General features: G+C 45.5%; 1 protein-coding gene across 2 annotated transcripts in view; it reads right to left on the bottom strand.

The window, feature by feature from the left end:
* REV3L (REV3 like, DNA directed polymerase zeta catalytic subunit) overlaps positions 1-26,882 on the bottom strand; it is a 211,016-nt gene that overhangs the window by 73,247 nt on the left and 110,887 nt on the right. Inside the window, exons 1-4 of one of the 2 annotated variants that reach the window (XM_029047174.1) lie at positions 24,826-24,915; positions 21,187-21,424; positions 16,766-16,917; positions 11,145-15,345 (exon numbers count right to left, since the gene is read on the bottom strand). In XM_029047174.1, coding sequence (XP_028903007.1) covers positions 11,145-15,345; positions 16,766-16,917; positions 21,187-21,344 — 4,511 coding nt within the window. In that variant the 5' untranslated portion in view covers positions 21,345-21,424; positions 24,826-24,915. Of the gene's footprint in view, positions 1-11,144; positions 15,346-16,765; positions 16,918-21,186; positions 21,425-24,825; positions 24,916-26,882 lie in introns of those variants that run through there. The other variant, XM_029047173.2, reaches the window with a different exon arrangement.

Below are 26,882 nucleotides of genomic sequence, written 5' to 3'. Positions count from 1 at the left end.
CTCCCGTCCCTTTTCTTTCCCCCCAAATAATTTCTATGTGTGCCTGCAAAGAGCATCTTACTCTAAAGAACAGATCACTCTCACTTAAAACCTTCCAATGACTCTGCATTAGGTAGGCACTCTATAGAAGCTGATGATGAAAGTCAACAACAGTTTCAGGGGAGGCTATTTCAGTGCCTTTTGAAGCTCTTTTCCCTTAGGGGAGGGGGGCCAAGCCATAGACTCAACCATAAACTCCAGTACAATTACCACCCATAACAGCTCACTACCACAGGGGTCATGGCACTAACATCACCTTATTTTGTGTAATACTTGAATTTTCCACATCACTTTCACATCAGTTATTTTACTGAACTCTCACAACGTCTCTGTGAGTCAGGGAAGGGTATCTCCACTTTGCAGGTAAGAAAACTAAAGCACAGAGATATTAAGTGACTTGCCCGAAGTCATACAGCAGGCCAGTGTGAGCTGGGACTAGAACACAAATCTTCTGACTCCCAGGCCCACACTCTTTTCCATTAAACCACATTGCTGCCAACATGATAAGATGTCCAAACCATTGTGGCTACTTCTCCAAGTTATTACAGACCTGAATGGGAGTCTACCTTGGCTTAGAGAAGCAGCATGGCCTAGTGGAGAGAGCTTGGGTCTGAGAATCGGAGGACCTGGGTTCTACTCCCAGCTCCACCACCTATCTGCTGTGTGATCTTGGACACGTCACATAGCTTCTCTGTGCCTGTTATCTGTAAAACAGGGCTTAAGACTGGGAAAGGGACAGGGTCTGTGTCCAACCAGATTATCTTATATCTACCCCAGTGATTAGTACAATACCAAATAAATAATAAGTGCTCAATGGATACCATTAAAAAAAAGAGGGAATCTCTAGATGTGTGGAAAGTCCTGGCCTCTAAGGAAGGGAGATCTCAGTCATTTCCTTCTTCCTGAATCCCTGGAGCTTTATTCTGGAGTCACAGTGGAACAAACAGGACACCTCAACTCACACTTTGGATGACAAAGATTTAATGGGCTCTTCTAGGCTAGAGAAAGGTCTCCTGGTCATTGGAGCAGTATATTTGGCTTGAGTTTTTCCACAACAGCAAGAAGTCCCTGTTTCATCCAAAGCCATGGAAAAGTCCTTGTTCTCTTTTTAATACAGATAAAAAATAGCTGCACTCTATTTTCCTTCATACAGTCCTCCATACAACTATATTTGGTTGATCCACAAGATTCCACATACAGGTGAAGTAACCCAATACCTAAACTCTTTCCTCAGAGGTGCCATTTTTCAACTTGAGGGACTCTCCCGTTAGAATCACTCAATCAATAAATGGAATTTAGTGAGTTCTTACTGTGCACAGAACACTAGTATTAAGCATTTGGAAGAGCTAGTAGACATTTCCTCTGCCCACAACATGCTTACAGTCTGCAGGGAACGCTGAATTGGTTCCATTAAGATGTTAAGCCGAAAAATGTAAAATGGGAGTTTAGGTTCCCATAACAAATGATGTAAAGCACATTAATGTGCTTCCGAGATCCCTAACTCTCCTATACTGAAGGTCATCGAACTGGGGCTATTTCTTTTATCTGGAATGGGGAAGGCAGAAGCCCCAGAAGTTGAAGATGTTCTGGTGGTTGAACCCGTAGCAGATACAGATCTTGGTATAATTTTGAAACAGAAATAATTCAAGTTTCATTTACTTCTTGGTTTTAATAATAGGCCATATGCCTTGACAATCCAGTGCTTACAACAGTGCTCAGCACATAGTAAGCGCTTAACAAATACCATCATTATTATTATTATTGTTTGCAGATTATTCCCTGGGGTCCACAGATTGGAGAATGGAGGTGTTACTTGAAGAATGGAAGACAACTTCTAAAGTAAGCATTGGTGAGAGGATGACTTGGTGCATTATCTTAGCGGTACAACTTGGAGGATAGGTTATTTTTTGCTTAGTCTACCTGGTTAGTGGGACAAAAATCAGCAGTTACTTATTTTTCAAGCATTACAACCATCTTTGTTAGTTTTTCCAGGATCAGGTACAAGACTTTATTAAAACCTTTTCAGAAGCCCAGTGTTCTGAAAATAGAAAAGGAGAAGGGTTTCAGCTTAAAACAGCCAGCTGCATTGCTTCCCACCAACGATGACAAATGACCCTTCTGGCTCAGAGCCCTTCCAACCACCCCCCGTTTGAGCTCAGCTCAAGCATACAAAGATGAAGGGATTTCAGAGAAAGCTCTGCCTGCAGTAATGTTGGATTTTTCAAGGCAATGAAGCAGTCGCTGAACAAACAACCAAATAAATTGTTGAAGTGGGGAAGCAATTTAATTTAGAAATGAATAATGCAGCTGATAAGTTAATTGCATCTCAGTCAGAGGAATTATTTCTTAATGGCATTTGTTATGCGCTTCCTATGTCAGAGACTGGAGTAGATACAAGGTATTTGGGTCAGACACAGTTCCTGCCCCAAATAGGGCTCACAGTCTTAATCTCCAATTTATAGATGAGGTAACTGAGGCACAGAAAAGTGCTGTCCAACAAGGTCCTAATCAAGCTTCAACAATCTAATTCATTGCAAGACTGTGAGCTCCGTGAAGGACAGGGCTTTGGTCCATCCTGATTATCTTCTACCTGGCCCAGTGTTAAGTACAGTGCTCAGCACACAGTAAATACTTCACAAGTATCATGCATTATTATTATATTATCGTTGCAAGATGCTGAAACAGATGAGGGAGTTATGGTTTGTCCTCAATGAGCTAAAATCTCTGGATTAAAAAATGTCTTGGTGGGTGGCTTTATAAATAGGAATACAGAAGAACCTGAAGGACAGAGAAGATGAAAAGGTGCACAGCGGTGCTCAGAAGACTGCTACAAGATGCTACAAGGAGAAGAAGGTCTCGGTTCAGTGTTGCACACTCTTCACAAAAGTTGAAGTCAACAGAATAAGCTCGTATTTCTGCTCTTTCCTTCCAACACTCAGAATTACAGCACATCTCTTCATTTAAAAATGGTGGTGTTATGTTTTGAATTTCTTTCATAAAGATGACTGAACAGTTAGTGATGTTTACCAAACAATCAATGATATTACTGAGCACTTACTGCATGCAAAATACTGTTTTAAGCACTTGAGAGAGCATAACACAATAAAATCGGAAGATACAATTTCTGCCCACAAGGAATTTACAGTCTAGATGGGAAGACAGACATTGAAATAAATTACAGATAGAGGAAACTGCAGAGTATAAGTATGTATATTAGACTGTGAGCCCGTCATTGGGCAGGGATTGTCTCTCTCTGTTGCCGAATTGTACATTCCAAGCGCTTAGTACAGTGCTCTGCACATAATAAGTGCTCAATAAATACTACTGATTGAAGTGCTGAGGAGCTGGGCGGGGGGAGGGTGTAACACTGTAGTATACAGTGATCCATCTGTATTCCCAGTGGATTGACTAGAGAAACTCTCCTGTGGATGTGTGAAAATGAGAATGTAAGCTCATTATGGATAGGGAATATCTCTGCTAATTCTCCTGTATTTTTCTCACCCAAGCATATAGTACAGTCCTCTGCACATAGTAAGTGCTCAACAAATACCATCGATTGATTCACTGATACCAGGTAGCACCAAAGGCCTGGTGCTAAAAGCCCTAGAAAACATATCACACACTCATAGTTGTCCAGGCTTCCCGGGAAGGGAAGGGGGAAGTGAGGGAACCGGCCAATCGATCGCTGAAAAGGAGTGGCTGTGGCTGCTGGAAATCCAAGAGCCAGCAGAGAGTATGGGCAGGGAGTTGGGCCGGGGCCAACAGTCTTGGCTGTGATTATGGGTACAGCTAATTGAGGACAAGCAAAATTGCGAACAAAAAACCCCACGAATGCCGAGAGACTACCGTAATTACACAGCACTGCTTTGGGAATAGAATGAAAGCACCAGCAGGAATCATGAAAGAAAGCTGGCTCGTATGGGCAGGAAAGACCCCGGTGGCTGTCAAGGAAAAGCATCACAGCCAAGCCGTGTAACTCTAATGCAGCTACCTGGGCCATAAATGGGTCCTGCATATAAAAAGTCTTCATGTGCACTTGAAAATGAGTTGCACCCCTGCCTATCTGCTTGCTGCTCTCCATGCCCCAGTAAAAACATGACTGGCAGGAGAGAGAGAGGGAGAGCAAGCATACACCCCTAGAATAATTATCGATGTCTTCACGCAGGTTTTCGGTCCTAAAGTTCAATGTCGTCTTGTCGGGAGACTCTATCATTATTGTACTGTTCTTGAACCCATTGATAGTTATACTCATTTGTGGTGTGTGAGACTGAAAAAGCAAATGAGCATTTTTAAGTCCTGGCAGCATTGTGCACATAACAAAGACTATCCCCTGGATTGTCATGTTTGTTATTCTGCAGTGCCTGACTCCATTTCCGCCCTTTCTTTCCTCTAATTTTTTCCTTACTTTACGATCCTCATGTAGCTCCCATCTGAAAAGTGTAGATCCTTTCCTGATTGGAGTGCTCCAGACCATGGTTAACTCTCACTTTTCCGCTGAGATGGAGCAGTGTCTGAGGTCTTTTTTTATACTGGGTCCTTAAACATTTCCTCTGTCCTCCTTGCTTTTGGTTTCCCAGTTTCAGCTATCTGGATAACCTGCTGTCATCCAATCTTAATAATAATAACAATATTATTATTTTTGGAATTTGTTAAGCACTTACTATTTGCAGAGCACAGTTCTAAGCGCTGGGGTAGATACAGGGTAATCAGGTTGTCCCACATGAGGCTCACAGTCTTAATCCCTATTTTACAGATGAGGGAACTGAGGCACAGAGAAGTTAAGTGACTTGCCCACAGTCACACAGCTAAGTGGCAGAGCCGGAATTCGAACCCATGACCTCTCACTCCCAAGCCCGTGCTCTTTCCACTGAGCCACACTGCTTCTCTTCTTACATGTCCAACCCTGTGCAACTGTTCCAGTGAGTAGAGCATCAATGTTAGTACACTGACTTCAATGGAGAACTTTAACATTTAGGACGATGTATACGCATTTGAGGTTAAACAGGGCCAGAAAGTCAGGTTGATACAACTATTCAAGAAGCAAACTGAGGTATCTGTGGGGATTCCATATCTCATAGCCACAGAGAAGGTCAGACAGTACCAGAATGCTGTAGACCTTTGGTGTGGTTTAGAAGATAATATCATCCTGCTGCTACGCTCTCCGTCGGGCTCCCCAATTTTCTGTTTCCTCATCGACCATCGCATCATTGGCTAGTGGGCTGCCAAACTCACAGAGGTGTGTGATAATATTTAGTCCTGGGTGGTCAATAAGGGCTTCTGCTTGTGCTTACAGTTGTCCTGTCCTTCAAGTTGACACATTACCTTGCTTTCCTTTAGATGTGTCATCTACCTACAATGTCTGGCAGACTCATCCAAGTTGTCTGCACGTCATTTAAAGTTTGTACCTCTCAGGCACGGCCACCTCACAACAACAACTCTTGAATGATTTTCTCTAAGATTCTGGATCCTGCTTTTTGAAGGGTGTTGGGATGAAACAATTTCCCTGGGGACTAGAAGCAAATTCTAATCCCTGCATCCAGGTCGCTAGTTGAATCCTCTGGCATGGTATCTCTCTGGCCGGTCATTCTCGGTCTCCTTCACAGGTGCCTCCTCCCCCTCCCATCCTTTAACTGTTGGAGTTCCTCAAGGGTCAGTTCTTGGCCCTCTTCTGTTCTCCATTTACACTCACTCCCTTGGTGAACTCATTCGCTCTCACGGCTTTGACTACCATCTCTACGCAGATGACACGCAGATCTACATCTCTGCCCCGTCCTCTCCCCTTCCCTTCAGGCTTGCATCTCCTCCTGCCTCCGGGACGTGTATACCTGGATGTCTGCCCGCCACCTAAAACTCAACATGAGCAAAACTGAGCTCCTCATCTTTCCTCCAAAGCCTGGTCCTCTCCCAGACTTCCCTATCACTGTAGATGGTACGACCATCCTTCCCGTCTCTCGGGCCCGCAACCTCGGTGTCATCTTTAACTCGTCTATCTCATTCACCCCACACCTCCGATCCGTTACCGACACCTGCCGGTCTCACCTTTACAATATCGCCAAGATCTGCCCTTTCCTCTCCACCCAAATGGCTACCATACTGCTAAAGGCTCTCGTTATATCCCGGCTAGACTACCGTGTCAGCCTTCTCTCTGATCTCCCTTCCTCCCCTCTCGCCCTGCTCCAGTCTATTCTTCACTCCGCTGCCCGGCTCATCTTCCTGCAGAAACACTCTGGGCATGTCACTCCCCTTCTTAAACACCTCCAGTGGTTGCCTATTAACCTCTGCTCAAAACAAAAACTCCTCACTCTAGGCTACGAGGCTCTCCATCACCTTGCCCCTTCCTACCTCTCTTCCCTTCCCTTTCTACTGCCCACCCCGCACGCTCTGCTCCTCTGCCGCCCACCTCCTCACCGTCCTTCAGTCTCGCCCATTCCGCCGTTGACCCCCGGGCCACGTCCTCCCGTGGTCCTGGAATGCCCTCCCTCTTCACCTCCGACAATCTAATTCTCTTCCCCTCTTCAAATCCCTACTTAAAGCTCACCTCCTCCCAGAGGTCTTCCCAGACTGAGCTCCCCCCGTTTTCCCTCTGCTCCCTCTACCCCCCCCACCTCTCCGCAGCTGAACCCTCTTCTCCCCACTTTCCCTCCCCTCCTCCCCCTCTTCCGTCCCACCCTCTCAGCACTGTACTCGTCCGCTCAACTGTATATATCTTCATCACCCTATTCATTTTGTTTAATGAGATGTACATCACCCTGATTCTATTTGCCATTGTTTTTATGAGATGTTCTTCCCCTTGACTCTATTTATTGCCATTGTTCTTGTCTGCCCGTCTCCCCCGATTAGACTGTAAGCCCGTCAAAGGGCAGGGACTGTATCTGTTGCCGATTTGTACATTCCAAGTGCTTAGTAGTCCTTAGAGACTCAAGTTTACTGCACGGAAGGAAGCGGTGGTAAACCACTTCTGTATTTTTATCAAGAAAACTCTATGGATACACCTACCAGAACGACTGCAGATGGAGGTGAGGCGTTCTGGGAGAGATGCTTCCATGGAGTCGCTATGGGTCAGAGACGACTCGACGGAATAAGACAAGACAGACCCTTCACAACATCGCTAATATCCACCCTTTCCTCCCCATCCAAATTACTATGCTGATCCAAGCACTTATCTTATCTGCCTTGATCACTGCATTAGCTTCTTTGCTGATCTCCATGCTCCCAGCCTCTCCCTACTCCATGCCTTACTTCACTCTGCTGTCTGTATCTAAACCTTCTTAAAAAAAGGTTCAGTCTATGTCTCCCCACTCAAGAACCTCCGATGGTTGTCCTTCTACCTCCGCATCAAGCAGAAACTCCTCACCATTGGCTTTAAAGCACTCAATCACCTTGTCCCCCTCCTGACTTACTTCTCTGATTTCTTACTGCGACCCAGCTGACACACTTTGCTCTTCTAATGCCAACCTACTTACGGTGCCTCGATTCCATCTCTCTCTCCACCGACCCCTTTCCCATTTCCTCACTCTGGCCTGCAACTCTATCTCCTTCCTCTCCAACAGAAGACCACTCTCCCCACCTTCAATGCCTTATTAAAATTATATCTTCTCCTAGAAGCTTCCCCTGACTCAGCCCTCATTTCCCCTACTCCCTCTCCCTCCCGCGTTGCTTCTGCACTTTGATCCGTACCCATAAAGCACTTGCTAGTCACCTCACATTCAGTACCACATCACTTACGTTTACATCCTTAATTTTATTAAATGTTTGTCTTCCCCTCTAGACTGTAAGCTCCTTGTAGGCAGGGAATGGGTCTACCAACTCTGTTGTACTGCACTCTCCCAAGAGCCTAGAATAGCATTCTGCACACAGTAAGCACTCAATAAATACCACTGACTGACCAATTACGATGTTCTGTCTTTCCCCCTAAACCTAGGGCTCGAACAGTGGTAATTCTATGTTTCCAGGTGGCTGCATAGTATATGCTGAAAGAAGTGTCTGTAACCAGCAGCTTTGCACTGCAATATAAATGAAAAAAACACATGAGTGGCTAGGTTCACAGTGCTACATGTTAATGCAATTTTTAAGGGGCAGTCTATAGAGAGGCATCGTGAACACTGTGGGATTTCAGGAAATTTTATCAAGGGCCTCTTCTTTCAAGACTCCGTGACCTGATGCCGTTGCCGTCCGTCTCCATGGAAACCAAAGCAAAACTCATTGGGTGGCGGAAAACCGTAAGAGTCTGAGATTAGGTTTTAGGATCTATAGGGATGACTCCTGCTCCTTTCCTGAACCTCATTAGGGAAAAATGAAGAAAAAGAGTACTTTGGTAGAAGGCAACTCTTAAAACTGTTTTTACTAGCATCAGAGTATCATTATCAACAGAGCCAAATATCGGGGACATATCCTGAAGCAGAAACAGAGTACCTTTCTCCCATTTTGGTGGGGACCTGCCAGGAGTTGAGAGAGAAGAGCCATTAAGAAGTGGCAGTGGATAATCTTCCTGGGGAGGGGAAGACTAAGGTCTCCCACCAGTCTGTATTGCCAATGGACTGTGGATGTAACCCTCGAAGAAACTGGGTTCTGTTCCTCGAGAACGTGGTTGAGTTATGAGTGGAAGTAATGCAGAGAGTTTTCCATGGACTGGAGTGGGGCAGGAAAACTACAGGGAACAAGGGAAAACCTGCTGACCAACTATGCTCTCCATCAGAGCAGAGTTTATGTGTCCCGTGAATTCAGAAAACACTGTGGGACATACCCGTGGGGTGTATGTCTCGAGGGTTGTCATAACCTGGGGTACAGCTGTAATCATATTGAGGGAGAGGGCAAATGTGAGATGCAGAACAGGCTATACAGACTCTGCAACCAATCTCTCCCCGACAACCAGCATTGAATGAGCAGGAAATGTACTCAATCGACGGTATTTGCTGAATCTTTACTATGTGCAGAATACCTGTACTACTTGCAGAGAAGCGCTCCAATGCACTGGAAGACAAAATAATAATGATAATTATGGTATTTGTTAAGAGCTTACTATGTGTCAGGCACTGTACTAAGCGCCGGGATGGATGCAGGCAAATCGGGTTGGACTCATTCCCTGTCCAATGTGGGACCCGCAGCCTCAACTCCCATTTGACAGATGAGGTAACTGAGAGGTAAAGTGACTTGCCCAAGGTCCCACAGCAGACAAGTGGTGGAGCAGGGATTAGAACCCATGACCTTCAGACTCCAAGGCTCAAGCTCTATCCACTAGGCCATGCTGCTTCTCAATCCCTGCCCTAAAGGAGTTTGCCATCTAGAAGGGCAGACAGAAATTAAAATAAATGACAGACGAGAGAAGCAGCAGAGAATACGGATATTTACATAAATGCTATGGGAGTGGGGGTGGGGTGAATACCCAAAAGTTCAGGAATTACAGAATCCAGACCCAAGGGCACAGGTGATACAGAAAGAAGGGAGAGGTTCATCAGGGACAGTTTCCCAGAAGAGATATGAGATATGATTTGGGGAGAGGCCGCCTTCTTCCCCTAAATCAAATCAGGGTGAATGTATAATGAATTCACTCAAATCTCACAATTCTAACAGTTTTATATAGGTAGAGGAGAAGGGAGGAAGAGAGAAAAAAGAATTTAGAGGACGTAACAGGATAATAAGCAATGGCAAAACAAGTAATGGTGCGAGGTGACAAACGATCCACCGTTTAAGTTCCAAGTTGGCAAAACAGGAAAGCCTTGGGGAAAAACTGAGGTTGAGGATGACAATTTAAACAGTAAATCAGTAAAAGTAAATCAGAGTTCCTGCATTGATGGACACAGACTGAGAGGGCAGGTACAGATGGAAAGAGGACAGGGAAGAAACGGAGGAAGGAAGGAAAGGACAGGGAAAGGAATTTCTAAACAATCAATAGTATTTCTTGAGTGCTTACTACGTGCTGAGCACTGAACTAAGGGCCTGGGAGAGTTCATTACAATTGAGTTGATAGACACAAGGAGTTTAGAGTCTAGAGAGAGAGAGAGAGAGACAAACATCAAAATAGATACAGGAAGGAAAAAAGGCAGAGCATAAGTATGTGCACGTAAGAGCTGCGGGCCTGAGGGTGGGGTGAAGATCAAATGCTTAAAAGATATAGTTAGGAGTTCATGATCCCCATTACTGATTACTAGGGCCTGATTACTTTCTACCTGTCCCAGTGTTTGGCCCTCTTGAAAGATCCCCTGGAGGTCCCATGCAATCCCACTTCGATCTCAGAGCTCCAGTTTTGTGTTTGCATAAGGAAGCGGAGGAATGAGTTCTGGGGGAATCAAGTAATCCATCTCCACCTCCATTAGATGGGGCAACATTAGGCTGGTGAGAGGATGGCAGACTTCTACGACAATCTATTAATGGATAATCTAATTGCGAAGGGAGCAGCTTAATGCTGTAATGTAGAATTAACTCTTTCAATTTCAGGTAGGGATGTACTCTGAGGGCAATGGTGGGACCACCTAGACCCAAAGAGACAGGGTTTGGGGCAGCCTGGTCCAAAGGTGAGGAGAGGGCAGGAAGAGTGAGAATTAGTTCCACAAGGGAAGCTGGCCATTTACAAACAAGTATCAGTACTAGAAGTGTTCACTCTGATGTGCTTGAAGCAGCGTGGCTCAGTGGAAAGAGCCCGGGCTTTGGAGTCAGAGGTCATGGGTTCGAATCCCAGCTCTGCTACTTGTCAACTGTGTGACTGTGGGTAAGTCACTTAACTTCTCTGTGCCTCAGTTACCTCATCTGTAAAATGGGGATTAAGACTGTGAGTCCCACGTGGGACAACCTGATTCCCCTGTGTCTACCCCAGCACTTAGAACAGTGCTCTGCACATAGTAAGTGCTTAACAAATACCAACATTATTATACAGAGCATTGGATCGACAACTGTTAACTTGCCCGCGAGGACTCCAATTTACACTGAACCACCAATAGCTTCTTTCTCCTCCATTTTTGCACAAGCTCCCAACAGCACATGCCATGAACAACTTTTCCCAGTGACGGATATTGGAGACGTGTTACCCGACAGCCTAAAATTAGGAGGAATAAACTCCGAGTGGCAAAACAGGATGAGAAAAATGGAGTCATGAAAAATATTCAGATTACCTGGGTTTTTCTGGGGCATCTGCGGGATTACTGCAAAAAGGTTCTTGATATATGGTTTCAGCAAGATCGTGGTCCAGCAAAGTTGCCACGATCTCTTCCCGGCTTGGGGGAGACATGAGTGGCTTCAGAATATGAGCGGTCCGAGGTATGAGACTGCCATTTTTGGATTGTGATGGGGAGCTGGTGGATCTCGGTGAGCTGTCTGGAGTTGGAGTTAACACGTCAGTGTTCCTTGATACGTACAAATCTAAATCTTCGGAGGCTACATCTGCAAGCTCGCCATCTGGAGAAGACAGTATTGCAGTGAAGGAGGTATTGATCGAGTCAAGTGACTGTCCGGTTTGAAAAGACACTTCTTTCCTCGTGTGGCTTTGAATCCAATCTGAATTGCTTGCCTGTGGAAGGTTAAAGAATGCCTCTTTGCTGGTGACACTCCTACTCAGCCGGGACTTTTCACTCAGACAATCCTCTGGCTGCTGAACACAGAAAGAGTCCATTATCGAGCTAGGCCGGGACGCTAGGGGATGAAGGCTATTTTTCCACTGGCTGTGGAGATGAGTCTCGCTGCTCTCAACGGGTGACTTGTCGAAAAGTTCAGGACTTAACGCGCCGGATCTAATCCACGAGGTTGGGTCGGCCGGGCAATGCTTGTCTTCATCACCCTTCGACCCGTCGTGACCTAGAAATTCATTGCTTTCTGTGGTTTGCCCGGGAAAAAGATCTTGGACCGCATCGCTCAGAAACTTCTGAGGCAAATTCTGATCGGCCGGGACAAACTGACTCCCCGAATACAAACTGCAAAATCCAGTTTGACCTATGGTATTGATATCAAAATTATAATTATGCTCTGGTGATAGGCTATCTTCAAGGGAGTAACAGCTTTCAAAACCTGGATCTGAAACGAAAATGGGGCTATCATCAGATACAGGGTGTTCCTGCTGACCAGCATTCTGCAAATTCAGAGAGTCCCCTTTCAGCAATGTGGACATTTTTTCTTTGGGCTTCGTATTCCGGGGAGCCCGGGGTCTTCTCGGGGATGTGACCGGTCTTGATCTTTTAACTGCTTTATTCGGTTCAAGGGAACAAGACCCACTTCTGTTCACTTGAGGCTTACCTGACAGTGGTTCTTGCATAAAATTTGCACTCTGTGCTTTCTGCTGTCTTTTTTGAAGCAATTCTTTCAAAACAGCTAATCCAGACTGCCCTTCACTAAACGCTGATGGGGCGACGACGCTTCGATTTTTACACTGTGAGAGGGCTTTTGTTTGCGAAATCGTTTCCGACAGTGACTGCTGCTTTACTCTTTCTGGTTTAAAATTCGACATATCCAAGATAAATCCTCTCGGTTTGGGCTCCCATCCTATCTGCTTTACTGGGCTCCTTAAGGAAGTCACAAAGCAATTGTTAGTCAGCTGCAGCGATCCATGACTGTCTTCTGTGGTGACGAGGATAGGAGCATAAGGATCGCTGTGCTTTGCGGGTTCTGGGAAAACCACACTCTGCTGGTGAATTTCTTTACAGTGCAAAAAACTGGGGGCATGCAACGGATCTTGTTTTATCTTATCAAAGGAGCTGTGAGGTTCGGTAAATTTTCCAATAGATGACAAAAATGTTTTCTGGGAATTTTTATTCTCTTCTGTCTTTGCAGACACGATGCCCACGGATAACTGCGTTTTCTGCGTTACCTGAGTTGTAAGGTTGGACAGGTCAAATAAGCTGCTCTGAATTAAGTTGGATTCCTTCATTCCAAATACAGTACTTGGAGGATGGGGTCTCTGAGAGTGGATTTTGGACAAGTCTCTTCCAGACGCGCCCAGAGACGAAGCTAACGAAGAATGAAAATCATCTTTTGAAGCGGTGAGGGCTTGGAGGTCTACTGGATTGCTGGTTTCAAGGGATTGAGGAAAGCAGCCCGATGGCTGGCGCTGGGCACTCACCACGGCGGGAAGCTGAGGGGAAAGGAGAGGCCCGGATGAACGGCTACCCGGAGGGCCATTTTTCTGCTTAAGGAGGGGCTGCGGCCTCCCACAGTTGTTGGAGAGCTCGGACGGAGCTTGGTGTTTCAACGGAAACTTCACTTCAGCGCCAGGGTGAGCGCTCGCCCTTTCGTCTTTAAATGCGATGTGCTTTCTCAGTTTCCCCTTCTCACTGGGCTTCTGCCTCGGCTTCGTCCTAGGTTTTCTCTTTCCGTCATCTCCTGGCTTATTCGTTTGACTGCGCTTGTTCCGTTTCTTAGGGATGACAGAGGGATTAACAAGTTTTGCTTTAGATTTCCTCACCTGAGTTTTTGCTCGACAGTTTTGCCCCAGAGTGGAATGAACAATCTTGCTGTGGCACATGGCGGGCCCCTGAAAGAGCAGTGTTTCTTTGTCTGCAGCGGCAATCATCTCTTCAGCTCGTGGGTCAGTCGGAGACCAGCAGCGAGGCGGCGAAGTATTTATTGGACTCGCGCTTCTCTCGGACAGAAAGCCCAGCTTGGACATAACATCACTGTAGTTCAAGTCACAGTCTTCAGCCTCGGCATTGTAGGATGGTGAAGGAGGAGCGAGAACAGCATGGGACCTTTTTTTCCTAAAAGATAAAGTTCTTTTAATATTTGGACCATTTGTCTTTTGCTGTTTCCCAGTTTTTTTCTTCGCTGACTTATGTTTTGCTTTCCTCCTGTGACTTTTCTTTGGTGTTATAGGATAAATAGGGTATTTGGTTGCAGGGGAATCGGGAACTTTGGGCCAGAAATCCTTCAGAGGTGCAAGCTTTTTATACAGGTCCATTTTCTCCTCTGTAAGTATTACCTGTTCCTCTTTAGAGTCTATTTTCCCCAGTTTAACAAGCATATTTTTCCTCCCTCGAAATCGATTAATAATAATGTACTTGATGATAACAGGCGGTAGCTTTTTAGACATTTTTCGACGCTTTCGAGCCTTCTGAGATCCATCCAAACTTTCGCCAATCTCCATGGGCTGAGGTAGGCTAATTTTTGAGTTAGGGGTGACGAAGCTTGACTCGCTATCTTCAGTCTCATAATTCACCTTACGTTTGGCTCGAAGCGTGTATTTATTTCCGTACAACCCAAAGGACTGTTCGGATTCCAAAGTTCCATCTCCGAAGTGACAGTCGATGCAGCTCTCATTCGGCGTCTTGTTTTCAAAAGCTCCAGGAGCCACCTGAATTACATCGCCAGGTAACGTATGATCTTTTTCCGGATCGCCGCTGCAAGCAATACTTGGCATGTAACAGTTGTCCTGCGTGGGCCCACTCTCGCCAACGATCTCCTGATGATTTAAAAGCCCCGTTTTTTTTTTATTCAATTTTAGCCTGGACTGCTTGTGGCCCGGCTGCAGTTTATACGTGACAGGGGCCAGTTTCTGAGGCCGACTGAGACAGTTAGAAAGAACGACGCTGGGGAAGAACATGTAATGCGCCGCTTGCTGGCTGAGGCTGGGTTTTTCTGTCTTATGTTCTTGAAACTCCTCATACCTAATTTTGAGTTTATTGAGTCCACCGTCTTCAACGGTGCTCCCAACGGAATGCACCACAGCTCTATCCTCCCCCGAACAAGACACCACTTCACAGTTTTCCGTTAACGATGAAGGGAAAAAGCTGTTTAGAGAGGGGGTGCTGCCTTGTGCGTTTCCTTCAGAGACCAGTTTGCTTTTCGAGCGACTCAGATCTGAAAAGTTGAAGGTGTTTTTTCCCAGTGTGCTCTCACTAAGGTGGTGGCTTATATGCATAAAAGAGGCATCTTTTTCAACCTTCCGGATGCTGGTGTACTTCCTACTGGGTACCTGTCTAGTTACTGAAGAAATCTCTTCTTCATAGTCAAATAGGCTCTTTTCACAAGGCGGTACGGGTAGGAGCTCTTTCTTACGACTTTCCTTGTGCGAGTGTTCAGGATGGATGGTGCTGTTCAATGACCCCGGATATTTTATGGAATAAGTGCTTTCATTCGGAAGAGAACGGATGGGCCGCTCGGGACCCGGTTCTGTGTTGTTTGACTGGGAAAGGTCTTCTATTAAATCCTCCTTATTCAAAACGTGGGAAGAAAGGGCACTTGTGTGTTTACACTGAAAAGTAATCTTAGCAGAAGATGGAGGTTCTAACGTAGCAGCATCTTTGTGAAAGATAGAAGTCTTTACTGACATTTTGCTGGTTGCAATTACAGATGAGTGAGTTCTGGAACTCTCATTGTTCAGGGGACTGTCTGGAATAAAAGACAAGTAATTATTGAAATAGTTTTCCTTCTTCAAGAGCCATACCTTTTTATGTTTACTTACTGTAAAAGGGGCTTTAAAAGTCTTACGTTTTGAAAAAAAGGTCACAGGCCAGAGAATTTGACTAGTTAAGTACTGTACACTCCAGAAATTACATACCAAAAAGAGATCAAGTCGAACATTATACGGGGCACAAAATCCAATCTCTACCTTCTAGGAAGATAGGCACATGCGGAGTATGTACGATAAGTGGATCTGGATTAGCACCAAAGAGAGTAACGTTCTCTGAATGTGGTAGAGTTATTCTTAATCACAGAGAAAAGAGTTATTGATCACTAGAGAGTGTTTCCTCTCTACCTCCACTGGGGAGCAAAAGAAAAAAGGAGGAAAAACAGGATTTTGGTAAGGGGTCCTTAAATTGAGATTAAGAGAATCGGGTATCCCAGAAAGACCTAGAAAAACTTGCATTATTTTTATAGACTAGAGAGACAAACTCCTGGTTAGGCAGCTCCTGGCAACTGTCCTTTGATCTGGGTTGGCTTTGGCAAAGCCCCGGTCCTTTGTCGTTGCAGTTTGTGTGCAGTTTGCAATGTGCTGCACCTCTACCTGATTACTTGCTTGATGCACTGTTTTCCTAGATAGGAACTCAGTGAGCAGGAATGTGAGCGTGTGAGTGGAGGAGTGCAAGCTCTGGGCCCCAATGCCTCGTTGACTGGGCCAAGGTTCATCCTTCATTTACGACAGAAGACTCCATCACCACAGTTACACAAACAATGAGAGTTCTTTGTAACTTAACTGAGGTTTGCTAGTGGTTAGCGTTTCACAAATACTCTACATTCTGCAACAGGTGGTTGGTAAAGACAAATCATTTTTAAAATAACAAGAATCTTTGATTAGGTGTGATTATACTCTTAGGCATAATTCGGTCCCATGTAGGAGATCAAACTTAAATCTTCTAAATATGCAACTTAATTCCAGATAAAGAAAGAGCATTCCATTCATATAACATGATTCTTCTTTAATCTATGGGCTTTGAGTTCTCTGGTTAATGTGACCCTAAGACTGCTGGATTTCAAACAATATCTTAAAGCTGAAAATTCTTACCATGATGTAACCTTTGAACTTCCCCCAATGAATCGTTTTAATTTAATTTCTAGGTAGGCTTTTTACATTATGTGGTCATTCATTTTTAAGTGTAGTAAGTTTATAAAGAAGAAGCTATTCCCAAAGGAATATAGAAAGCTTTATTATCACAATCTTAAAGTTCTCTAAGAATTTGAAAAATATTTAAGTCTGAAATTTGACTCCTGTTTTTCCATTAATCAAAATTTCTCTACTCATCGCTTTCCAAAACTGGTGTCCACTCAGGCCAAAAACATGCAGTGTTAAATGGGATACTTGGTGACTTACCACTATTTTCATCTGCAGTTCCATCTAATTGAGGTATAGAAAGATTAGCTAGAAGCAAATTATTACCACTCCATTCCATTTCTTCTTCTTCTGAAGAGTCTTCTTCTTCTTCCTCTTCAGTTGAGCTTCGATGGATATTTCTGCCAAGCGACCTGGAGAAGAACAGTAATCATCGATAAGCAGTTTGCCATGGGCAGCAAAAATACTCTCCAAATGTAGCCTCTCACGTGGGGAAATTAGTGTATCTGTGTAGATGATGTTAAATGACATCTGTGATGCACGGAGGGGTCACAACTAAGCTACTGAATTTAATGTGGCTGTCAAATAGCAACTTTCATATTCAAAATGACATTTAAGAAAAGTTTTTAGATTGCATAAAAATACGATCATCGGCTACCAGTTGTCCCAGCTGTAAAGACTCCAAGTTGATAGGACCTGGACAGTATCGCTCACATGCCCCTGAGGGTCAGTTACAACAAAGTGTGCTAAAGGTCATCATACTCCTTTCTGCACCTAGGATGTATGGCAGACTCAGAATGCAGATTTATTTTTCTTATCCCCATATTTAGTGACTAACCGTAAAGGTAGTTACCTTTTGCTTACTCTGAAATAAAGAATTTAAGCAGCTTAGTCTTCTTTGGTGGGTCAAGCTATCTGCCAACCTCAAATTGATGATGGGAAGTCTCATGATAATTTGAAAGTATTTTTCCTGTGAATATTTTCCATTAAAGAAAAATGTCTTAATAAGAGATCTTAAGACGATCCTGGGGGAGCCTGACTTTTTTATCCTGTGCAAACAATCATCAGTAAAATATGCATATAAACCTCCAGATTGTTTGTATTTGTTTACCAAAGATCAAGGATTGGACAGCAGCATAACTGCAGTTCTCTGATTCTACTCAATGTCACAGCACTTAAACAAAGGGCTGGCAACCCTGGTCTGTAGAGCCACTTCCACACACAGTGGCTCCTAGCCGGTAGCTGCAGAATCAGTCAGCAACTTTTCAGCTTGTTTTGGGGCAGCTCCATCTGGGAAATCAATGTGCCAGTTCTTGGTTTTTGTACTCAGAGTACTCAATTCAATTCATTCTAATCCTAGTATCATTACTAACGGCATCTTCCTCTTCCTCGCACGATCGGTCCTTGACGCTTACAGAAAGGCCTAAAGGGATCTGCAGGCTAAAATAACTGGTTTAAACTCAAGTCCAAGGAGTATTTCATCTTGCAAGAAAGGGATCCCCCAGTCCAATAATGGATGGCACCTTATCACTTTTCACTTTTTTAACTGTAGTCAGACGCCTGGTTCACCGAAGGGTATGATTTCTCCTTTGTTCATCAACATCATTCCTAAACCAGCCAGTAGGAACCCTAGCTGAAAATTCAAGCTTTTTCCTCCGGCTGTAAGTTCCCTGTGGGCTGGGGTTGTGGCCTATCAACTCACTACCGTATTATACTCTCCCAATAGAGTGGCTCTGCACACATTAAGAGCTCTGTAAGTACCACTGAATGATTGATTCCACCACCGTCAGAGCTCACATGCACCACTCCCTTCAGTGCGTGTGTTCTGCTCTCTAAGACAGACAGATGTCCTGATTTAGTGGGGCAATCCACAATTTCAGGGCCTATCCCACTTCCTACTTTACGTTTTGGGGGGCGATAAGAACGTGTCCAAAAAAACCTAAAGGGAAAAAAGAAGTCATCTGAATATATGCCGAGTTCAGCTACCAGGAGAGGGGAAGGGCGAGAAGAGAAGTTAAGATGGGGAAGACAGGAGGGGAGCTATGGGCTGCCTGAACTCTGGCCAGGTGGGGTCAGGGGCTTGGCTAGCTTCCTTGAGATTCTTGGTTGGGGTTGGAAGTTTGAGTTCTGCCGCGGTGCCTGTTCCCGCCGATCCCGTGAGGTCTGGAAGTTCCCAGCTGCACAGACCATGCCCTGGTCACACTGCCTTCCAGGAAGCAACGGCTTCTGGCAGTGGGAGCCCCCGGGGCCATCCCTCCAAATGCAGCTGCGCTGGGTCTTCTGCTTTCCGTTCCTAGGCTGTGGACTTTAGGAGGAGAGCCTCCGTTATCCAGACGCAGAACCCACTGCCACCATGCAGTTGGTGGAAAGCTCCTTCTTAGTAGTGAGAGGAGGGGGCCGGGGGAGAAAGAGGCAGAGGGAGAGGAGGAGGAGGAGGAGGAGGAAGCTCATTTTGTTATATTATACCATCCCAAGTGCTTAGTTCTTTGTGAGGTTTGCAGGGGGGGAAGGGGGAAACTTCTTTCCCCTGGTTTTGCAACCACTCGGTCAAGAGCCCAACTTTACTAAGTCAATGTGAGTATTGGGCTCTGTGTTTGGTTTACCGAATGGTGGAGCCTGGGCTGGTAGTACAGTGCTCTGCCCACAGCAAGGGCTCCAGTGAATGAACGAAAGGAGGAAGAACAGTATATTAACTGCCTCCCATGGGCAAAGCACTGAACCAAACGCTGGGTAAAAATCCGCTGGTGAGAATTAGGCACGGTCCCCAGGCCTCCAAGGGGTTCTCGGTCTAAGAAGAAAAGGGAGGGGGATGGGAGAGATAGAACACAGAATAATAAACACCCCAAGACCCCAAAAAGACAAGGACAAAGACACGTAGAATAAGGGCAACTGGCTACTGTGGTTAGAAGAGCTGAGGTTCAGTCACAGCATTCACAGCCACGGCCTTATCAGCTCCATGTGTCCCTCCTTACCCAACTTTCCTTCTCTTGACACAAGTCCACCCCTCGACTCCACTCTCTCCACTGAACTCAACCTCAACTTATTAATGATGTGTATATATCTATAATTTTATTTATTTTGATGCTATTGATGCCTGTCTACTTGCTTTGTTTTGTTGGTTGTCTCCCCCTTCTAAACTGCGAGCTCATTGTTGGGTAGGAATTGTCTCTGTTGCTGGACTGTACTTTGCAAGCACTTAGTACAGTACTCTGCACACAGTAAGTGCTCAATAAATACGACTGAATGAATGAACCTCCTTCCCCTGTCCCTCTGTCAAACTTGTATCACCAACCCACAGCCCTCCACATTATGCTTCTTTTGCTCATGTGCTTGAGCTGTGGAGTATACTGGCAGAAATCTAGACATCAGGGCAACCTCGTCCAACTCGTGCCCCAGCTCATCACCAAAACTAGAAGCTTCCTGTCAAGGGCGGACATGGACACACACACGGTCATCAACACAAGCAATTTCTCAAAGACATCATCTGAAGATCATCATCAAAGGTAAGAGACCTGGTGACATCAATGATTTCCCCTAAAAAGGGTTCAAGCCCATCATCATCAAAAGAAGGGAGAAATTTGCTCTTTAAGCAGGGCTCTTGATTGAACGGGTTAAATTGGTTAAATTGGTTAAAGGGAGGAGTTTGGGAGGCATCTCAGATTTGGGCTTTCTCAGAATAGAAAAGGAACAGGCCTCCGCCGGATGGGTGGGCATCTACTGGATCACGCTGGGATGGTATAACCTGGTAAGTGGGGCCAGTAGGATGTTTGGACAAAAAGGACCTGTCGCAAACCAGGATCCCGGCTGGAGATTCCTTTGGCAAAGGCTATGAGTGAGACGGGTCCCCGGTTCCCAAGCGGGTTCATGGCAACAGTTCTTTGTGGGGTTTGCTAGGGAAATGGGGGGAGCTTCTTTCCCCTGGTTTTGCAACCATTGGTAAAGACCCCAGCTTTAATAAGTCAATGTGAGTACTGGGCTCAATGTTTGGTTTACCAAATGGTGATGCCTGGGCTGGTGAGGTCTCTTCCAGTCTCAGACCACGGACCGCACCTGTTCTCATCGCCTGCTATATAATGGGTGGCGCTCGATAAAGGGGAGGCCAGGAGAGAGAATGCAGAGAGTTCAGCCTTTACCACTCCTGCTTAAAAATGTCTCAACAGTCTGCCTTGCCGGTGGCAGGGCCTACTTTGTCCCTCTTGATCAGGGACATCTGATTAAGACACAAGTGTACAAGTGAGCAAGAAACTCTCTCTCAAAAAGCGCAACACACAAATGCAGTTCCACTTTGGGCTATATTGCTTTCGACCTGAAGGATGACTATCAACTTTTGGCAAAGGTAAAAATCTAAGTAGGCAAAACTCAGCACCTCATCTGAACGTACATCAGGTTGATACATTCTGCACAGACGGTAAAGAATTCATCGCTTCTTATAGCTAGATTTCACTTTTCTGTTTGTTTTCATTTTGCTTTGGCTTTTTCAAGTTCAGCAGACTTGAAGAAGACATTCGGGGGAAAAGTACTTGCTAGGAAGGGGTATGGAGGAAAGTGAATGTCATATTCAGTTGCAGTCATAACTACACTAAGGCAAAAAATAAAATAATGAATTTGTGAAGGTTTAGAACCCTGAAAATGAAGAATATGAAAGTTGGGACAAAAGCGACTCCAAAGGTATCAAGAATAACCTTTTCTCGGGGCTATGTTCTTCAATATTGCTGTCCCATCTCTGGGACATCAGCAAACTGAGCTCCATATCTTCTTTTTCTAATTGTGGTTCATTTTCTTCGTCATCACTGTTCTGAGGATTTTTAGAATTTCTTAAGGAAAGATGGGGAGATGACATTCTATGTCCTTCCACTTGATATCCATCACCCTCCAAACCAGCCAGCAGATGGACCAACGCTTCATCAGGACTGCTGTTCACTGTAAGATGAGATTCGAAAAAATTAACACCTTATTCACTCCCATTTCCCAAATGATTGCACCGATGACACTTAAGACGGAAATTTCAAAGGAAAATTATTGCTTGAAAAAGCTTAGCAATTTTAAAAACTCAAATTTGTAATTAGTCCCTTGGTGAGCGGATACGGAAAGATACCTGGACTAGTTAGTTATCCCTTAACCAAGGTTCACTTTGCACTACACAATTGGGAGGGCTGTTGCTGTGGGACAACGGATGGCCCTTGCAGAATGGGCAGAGGCACCGAAAACTGTTCCTTCCAGCGATAATTTACTGCAGCTTTTATTATTTTTTTGATTCTATCTACCCAGCCACTTCTTTCCCTGTGTGCCTGCCATCAGTTCTTCCCACCCTGTAGATGGTAAAACTCCTGTAGCAGCACACACGAAGACATGGCATTTGACTGGTTCTGCACACAGTAAGCGCTCAATAAATATGACTGAATGGCTTGAATGAATGAACGACTGCTCCCTGGAGGCTCGGGAGAGGAGGGAATGTTGATGGCTGACTAGGGGATAGGAGCTCCTGGGGCCTTAGGGAGGAGGAAGGCAGTTGCAGAGTCCCCACTAAATCAATTCCTTCTCCTTCTTCCCAATCCAATCACATCACCAACCTCCCTGTCCTATAAAAACCAGCAACCTCCATATTTTCCTCAACTCCGAGCTGTTCTTCCTCAATTATATCAACCAGATCCACCTCTTCTCCTCCAACTCAAAACAGATTCGACCCTGGTCCAAGCTCTTGTCATATCACAGCTAGACTATAGCATCAGCCTCCTCACAGGAGTCCCTGCTTCCACTCTGTCTTCTCATCGAGCAGTCAGTCGTATATATTGTTTGAGCTCTTACCGGTTGTGAGGCCCAGAACTATGCAGTTGGAAGAGCACAGTAGAGCTGGTAGATCTGAATTCTGCCCATAATGAGCTTACTATTTAGTGGGGGAGGCAGATAATAAAATAAACTGCACTGGGGGAAGCAAGGGGGTATAAGGATGCATATGTAAGGAATCTGGGGTGGGAAAAGGGGGAACATCAAAGTGCATAGGTGATGCAGAAGGGACAATAGGCTGCTTCACTGATTATCTTCTTGAAGTGACACTTGACACACGTCTCTCCATTTCTCAAAACCCTCCATTTGCTTCCCGTTTCCCCCTTCATCAAACATACACTTCTCTCAATATATTTCAAGGGTCTCCACAGGCTCTTCACCCACAACTCCCCAGATACTTTCTGGTCCTTTCAAGCTAACCTTCAAACTATACCTTGGTCTCGACCCTCCTCATTTTGTTCTCTCGGCCATCGAGCAGCGGGTATCTTTTGAGCACTTACTGTGTGCAGAGCATTGTACTAAGGCCTTGGGAGAGAACAATATAACAGAGTTGACAGAAAGTTCCCTGCTCACAAGGAGTTTACAGTCTAAAAGGAGCTCAGCCATGATGTTCCATTACTGTTGCTATTATTATTATTATTGTATTTGTTAAGCATCTACTATGTCATCAACACTGTTTTAAGTGCTGAGGTAGATACAAATTAATCAGGTGGGACACAATACCTGTCCCACACGGGGCTCACAGTCTAAGCTCACTGGCATAAAACCATCTCCCTCAATCATGTTTATTGAGGGTTTACTGTGTGCAGAGCACTGTACTAAGCATATGAGAGAGTACAATATAACGATAAGAGAGTTCCCTGCCCACAACCCGTTTACAGTCTAGAAAAGATGGACATGACATTAATAATAATGATAATAATAATACGATTTGTTAAGCACTATGTGTCAAGCACTGCTCTTAGCACTGAGAGCATTAAGGTAAAGAAATAAATTACAGATGTGTGTATAAATGCTGTGGGGATGAGAGAGGGGTGAAAAACAGGAGCAAATCAGGGCGATGCAGAAGGGAGTGGAAGAAGAGGAAGTGAGGGCTTAGTTGGGGAAGGCTGTTTGGGGGAGATGTGCCTTCAATAAGGCTTTGAAGTCGGGGAGAGTCATTGTCTGTAGGCTATGAGGAGGGAGGGCCTTCCAGGCCAGAGGCAGGATGTGGGTGAGAGGTTGGTGGTGAGATGGATGAGACTGAGGCACAGTGAGAAGATTAGCATTAGAGGAATGAAGTGTGTGAGCTGGATTGTAGTAGGAGAGCAGTGAGGTGAGTTAGGAGGGGGCAAGGTGATTGAGTGTTTTAAAATCGTTGGTAAGGAATTTCTGTTTGATGCAGAGGAGGATGGGCAAACACTGGACTTTCTTGAGGAGTGGGGAGACATGGACTGAACAATTTTGTAGACAAATGATCCGGGAAGGAGAGTGAATTATGGACTGGAGTGGGGACAAGCCTGACAAGCCACTGTGCTCACCATATTCAACAACCTCCTCAAATCCCACTGCCTCACCCTGCCTCTCCTTCCCTAATGAGGGGTGTTCCTGCAGGACTCTATGCCGGGTCGCTTACTCTCCTCCTTCTACATTCTCACGCCTGGGAACCATCCTCTCTCGTGGCTTCAACTCCCAGTCGTCTATGGTTGAATCATAAATCACAAATCTAGCCTCCTCTTCCATCCCATATTAACCGTCCCCCTAGGACATTGGCACTTGGATAGCCCACAGGTACTCCAAATCTAATGTGCCCCAAACTGAACTTATCTTCCCTCCTACATCTCTTCTCAGCCCAACTTTCCTTTCAATGTTGACAACCCTCACACCCTCTTCACGACTTGAATTCTCTCCATATCAGAGATTCCTTATCACTAGCTTCTAGATCTTCCACCAGCTCTTCCCACTATACTTTTCGGGCTCCCTTCACCCTTTATTACCTGGTTCACACTTTTTGTAACTCCCAAATTCAACTCCTCATGATACCCTAATCTTTTTTTATGGTATTTTTTAAGTGCTTACTATGTGCTGCGCACCTTACTAAGCACTGGGATAGATGCAAGCTAATCAGGTAGGACACAGTCCATTTCCCATGTGGGGCTCACAATCTTAATCCCCATTTTACAGGCGAGGAAACTGAGGCAAGGAGCAATGATGTGACTCATCCAAGGTCACGCAGCAGGCAAGTCGTGGAATGGGGATTAGAACCCAGGTCACCTGACTCCCAGTCCCGTGCATCTCTATTCTTGTGCCTGTTGCCTATCTCCTCAAACTTACATTGTCCCCAGAGCTGGGAAATTCCTTCCCTCCAAAATCCACCATACCTCAGCCCTCTGCACCGTTAAAAATCACACCTCTTTATTAAGCTTATTGACATTACAATAATTTATGTATTTATTTATCTAAGACACTGGGCTAATGGTCTTAGAAGAAGCTAGCCAGAAGATTTCCAGTCAGTCAGTAGGAAACCCCTAGGGTTGGGGTTCTATATACTAACTTACCTTTAGAAAATTAAAGTGATTATGAAAATAGAGTAGTTCTTCCCAGAAAGAATAAAAAAGGTAGAAGTAATGAGGAACTGCTTCTTTTTACAACTGGTTATTACGAAAGCTGAGCAGAAAAAGGGAAGCCAATCCTTCCACATCTGGCAATTTCATAAGTTCTAAAGAAAATGAAAAACTCCTCACTTTAATTGAAGATCTCATTTTCATGGTAATTACGGATAGAACTGTTAACTTTTCTATTGATAAACAGCTGAAAGACCTTTCAAAAATGACCCTAAAATGAGTTGTCTACACTCGCTGTTTAGAATTCCTTAACTCCCATTCTCTCCTGGACCCCCTCCGATCTGGCTTCCATCCCCTCCACTCTACCGAGACCGCTCTACGGTTACCCATGACCTCCTTCTTGCCAAATCCAATGGCCCCTACTCCATTCTAATCCTCCTTGACCTCTCAGCTGTCTTTGACACTGTCGACCATCCCCTTCTCCTCCACACCTTATCTCAACTTGGCTTCACAGACTCCGTCCTCTCCCGGTTCTCCTCTTCTCTCTCTGGCTGGTGATTCTTGGTCTCCTTCACAGGCGCCTCCTCCCCCTCCCATCCTTTAACTGTTGGAATTCCTCAAGGGTCAGTTCTCGGCCCTCTTCTGTTCTCCATTTACACTCACTCCCTTGGCGAACTCATTCACTCTCACGGCTTCGACTACCATCTCTACGCAGATGATACACAGATCTACATCTCTGCCCCTTCCTCCCCGTCCCTTCAGACTCGCATCTCCTCCTGCCTCCAGGACGTCTCCACCTGGATGTCTGCCTGCCACCTAAAACTCAACATGAGCAAAACTGAGCTCCTCATCTTCCCTCCCAAGCCCTGTCCTCTTCCTAACTTCCCTATCACCGTGGATGGTACGGCCATCCTTCCCGTCTCTCAGGCCCGCAACCTTGGTGTCATCTTTGACTCGTCTCTCTCGTTCACCCCACACCTCCGATCCGTTACTGAGACCTGCTGATCTCACCTTTATAATATCGCCAAGATCCACCCTTTCCTCTCCACCCAAACGGCTACCATACTGCTACAGGCTCTCATAATATCCCGGCTAGACTACTGTGTCAGCCTTCTCTCTGATCTCCCTTCCTCCTCTCTCTCCCCGCTCCAGTCTGTTCTTCACTCCGCTGCCCGGCTCATCTTCCTGCAGAAACACTCTGGGCATGTCACTCCCCTTCTTAAACACCTCCAGTGGTTGCCTATCAACCTCTGCTCAAAACAAAAACTCCTCACTCTAGGCTTCAAGGCTCTCCATCACCTTGCCCCTTCCTACCTCTCCTCCCTTCTCTCTTTCTACTGCCCACCCCACACGCTCCGCTCCTCTGCCGCCCACCTCCTCACCGTCCCCCGGTCTCGCCTACCCCGCCGTCGACCCCCGGGCTACGTCCTCCCGCGGTCCTGGAATGCCCTCCCTCCTCACCTCCGGCAATCTAATTCTTTTCCCCTCTTCAAATCCCTACTTAAAGCTCACCTCCTCCCAGAGGCCTTCCCAGACTGAGCTCCTCCCTTTTTCCCTCTGCTCCCTCTACCCCCCCCACCTCTCCGCAGCTAAGCCCTCTTCTCCCCCTTTTCCGTCTCCTCCTCCCCCTCTCCCGTCCCATCCTCTCAGCACTTTACTCGTCCGCTCAACTGTATATATCTTCATCACCCTATTTATTTTGTTTAGTGAGATGTACATCACCCTGATTCTATTTATTTCCCATTGTTTTTATGAGATGTTCTTCCCCTTGACTCTATTTATTGCCGTTGTTCTTGTCTGCCTGTCTCCCCCGATTAGACCGTAAGCCCATCAAAGGGCAGGGACTGTCTCTATCTGTTGCCCATTTGTACATTCCAAGCACTTAGTACAGTGCTCTGCACATAGTAAGCGCTCAATAAATGCTAATGAATGAATGAATTAATTAAACCTAAAAGTTACCAGTTGCAATATTACTTATGATGAACCCTGTCTTCTCCCTGACTTCCCTGTCACTGTGGATGGTACAACCATCCTTCCTGTCTCACAAACCC

This window comes from Ornithorhynchus anatinus, chromosome 19 (assembly GCF_004115215.2).
Source record: "Ornithorhynchus anatinus isolate Pmale09 chromosome 19, mOrnAna1.pri.v4, whole genome shotgun sequence".
NCBI lineage: Eukaryota > Metazoa > Chordata > Mammalia > Monotremata > Ornithorhynchidae > Ornithorhynchus > Ornithorhynchus anatinus.
Note: the sequence above shows the minus strand (reverse complement) of the source record. Positions and strands in the feature narration are given on the sequence as shown.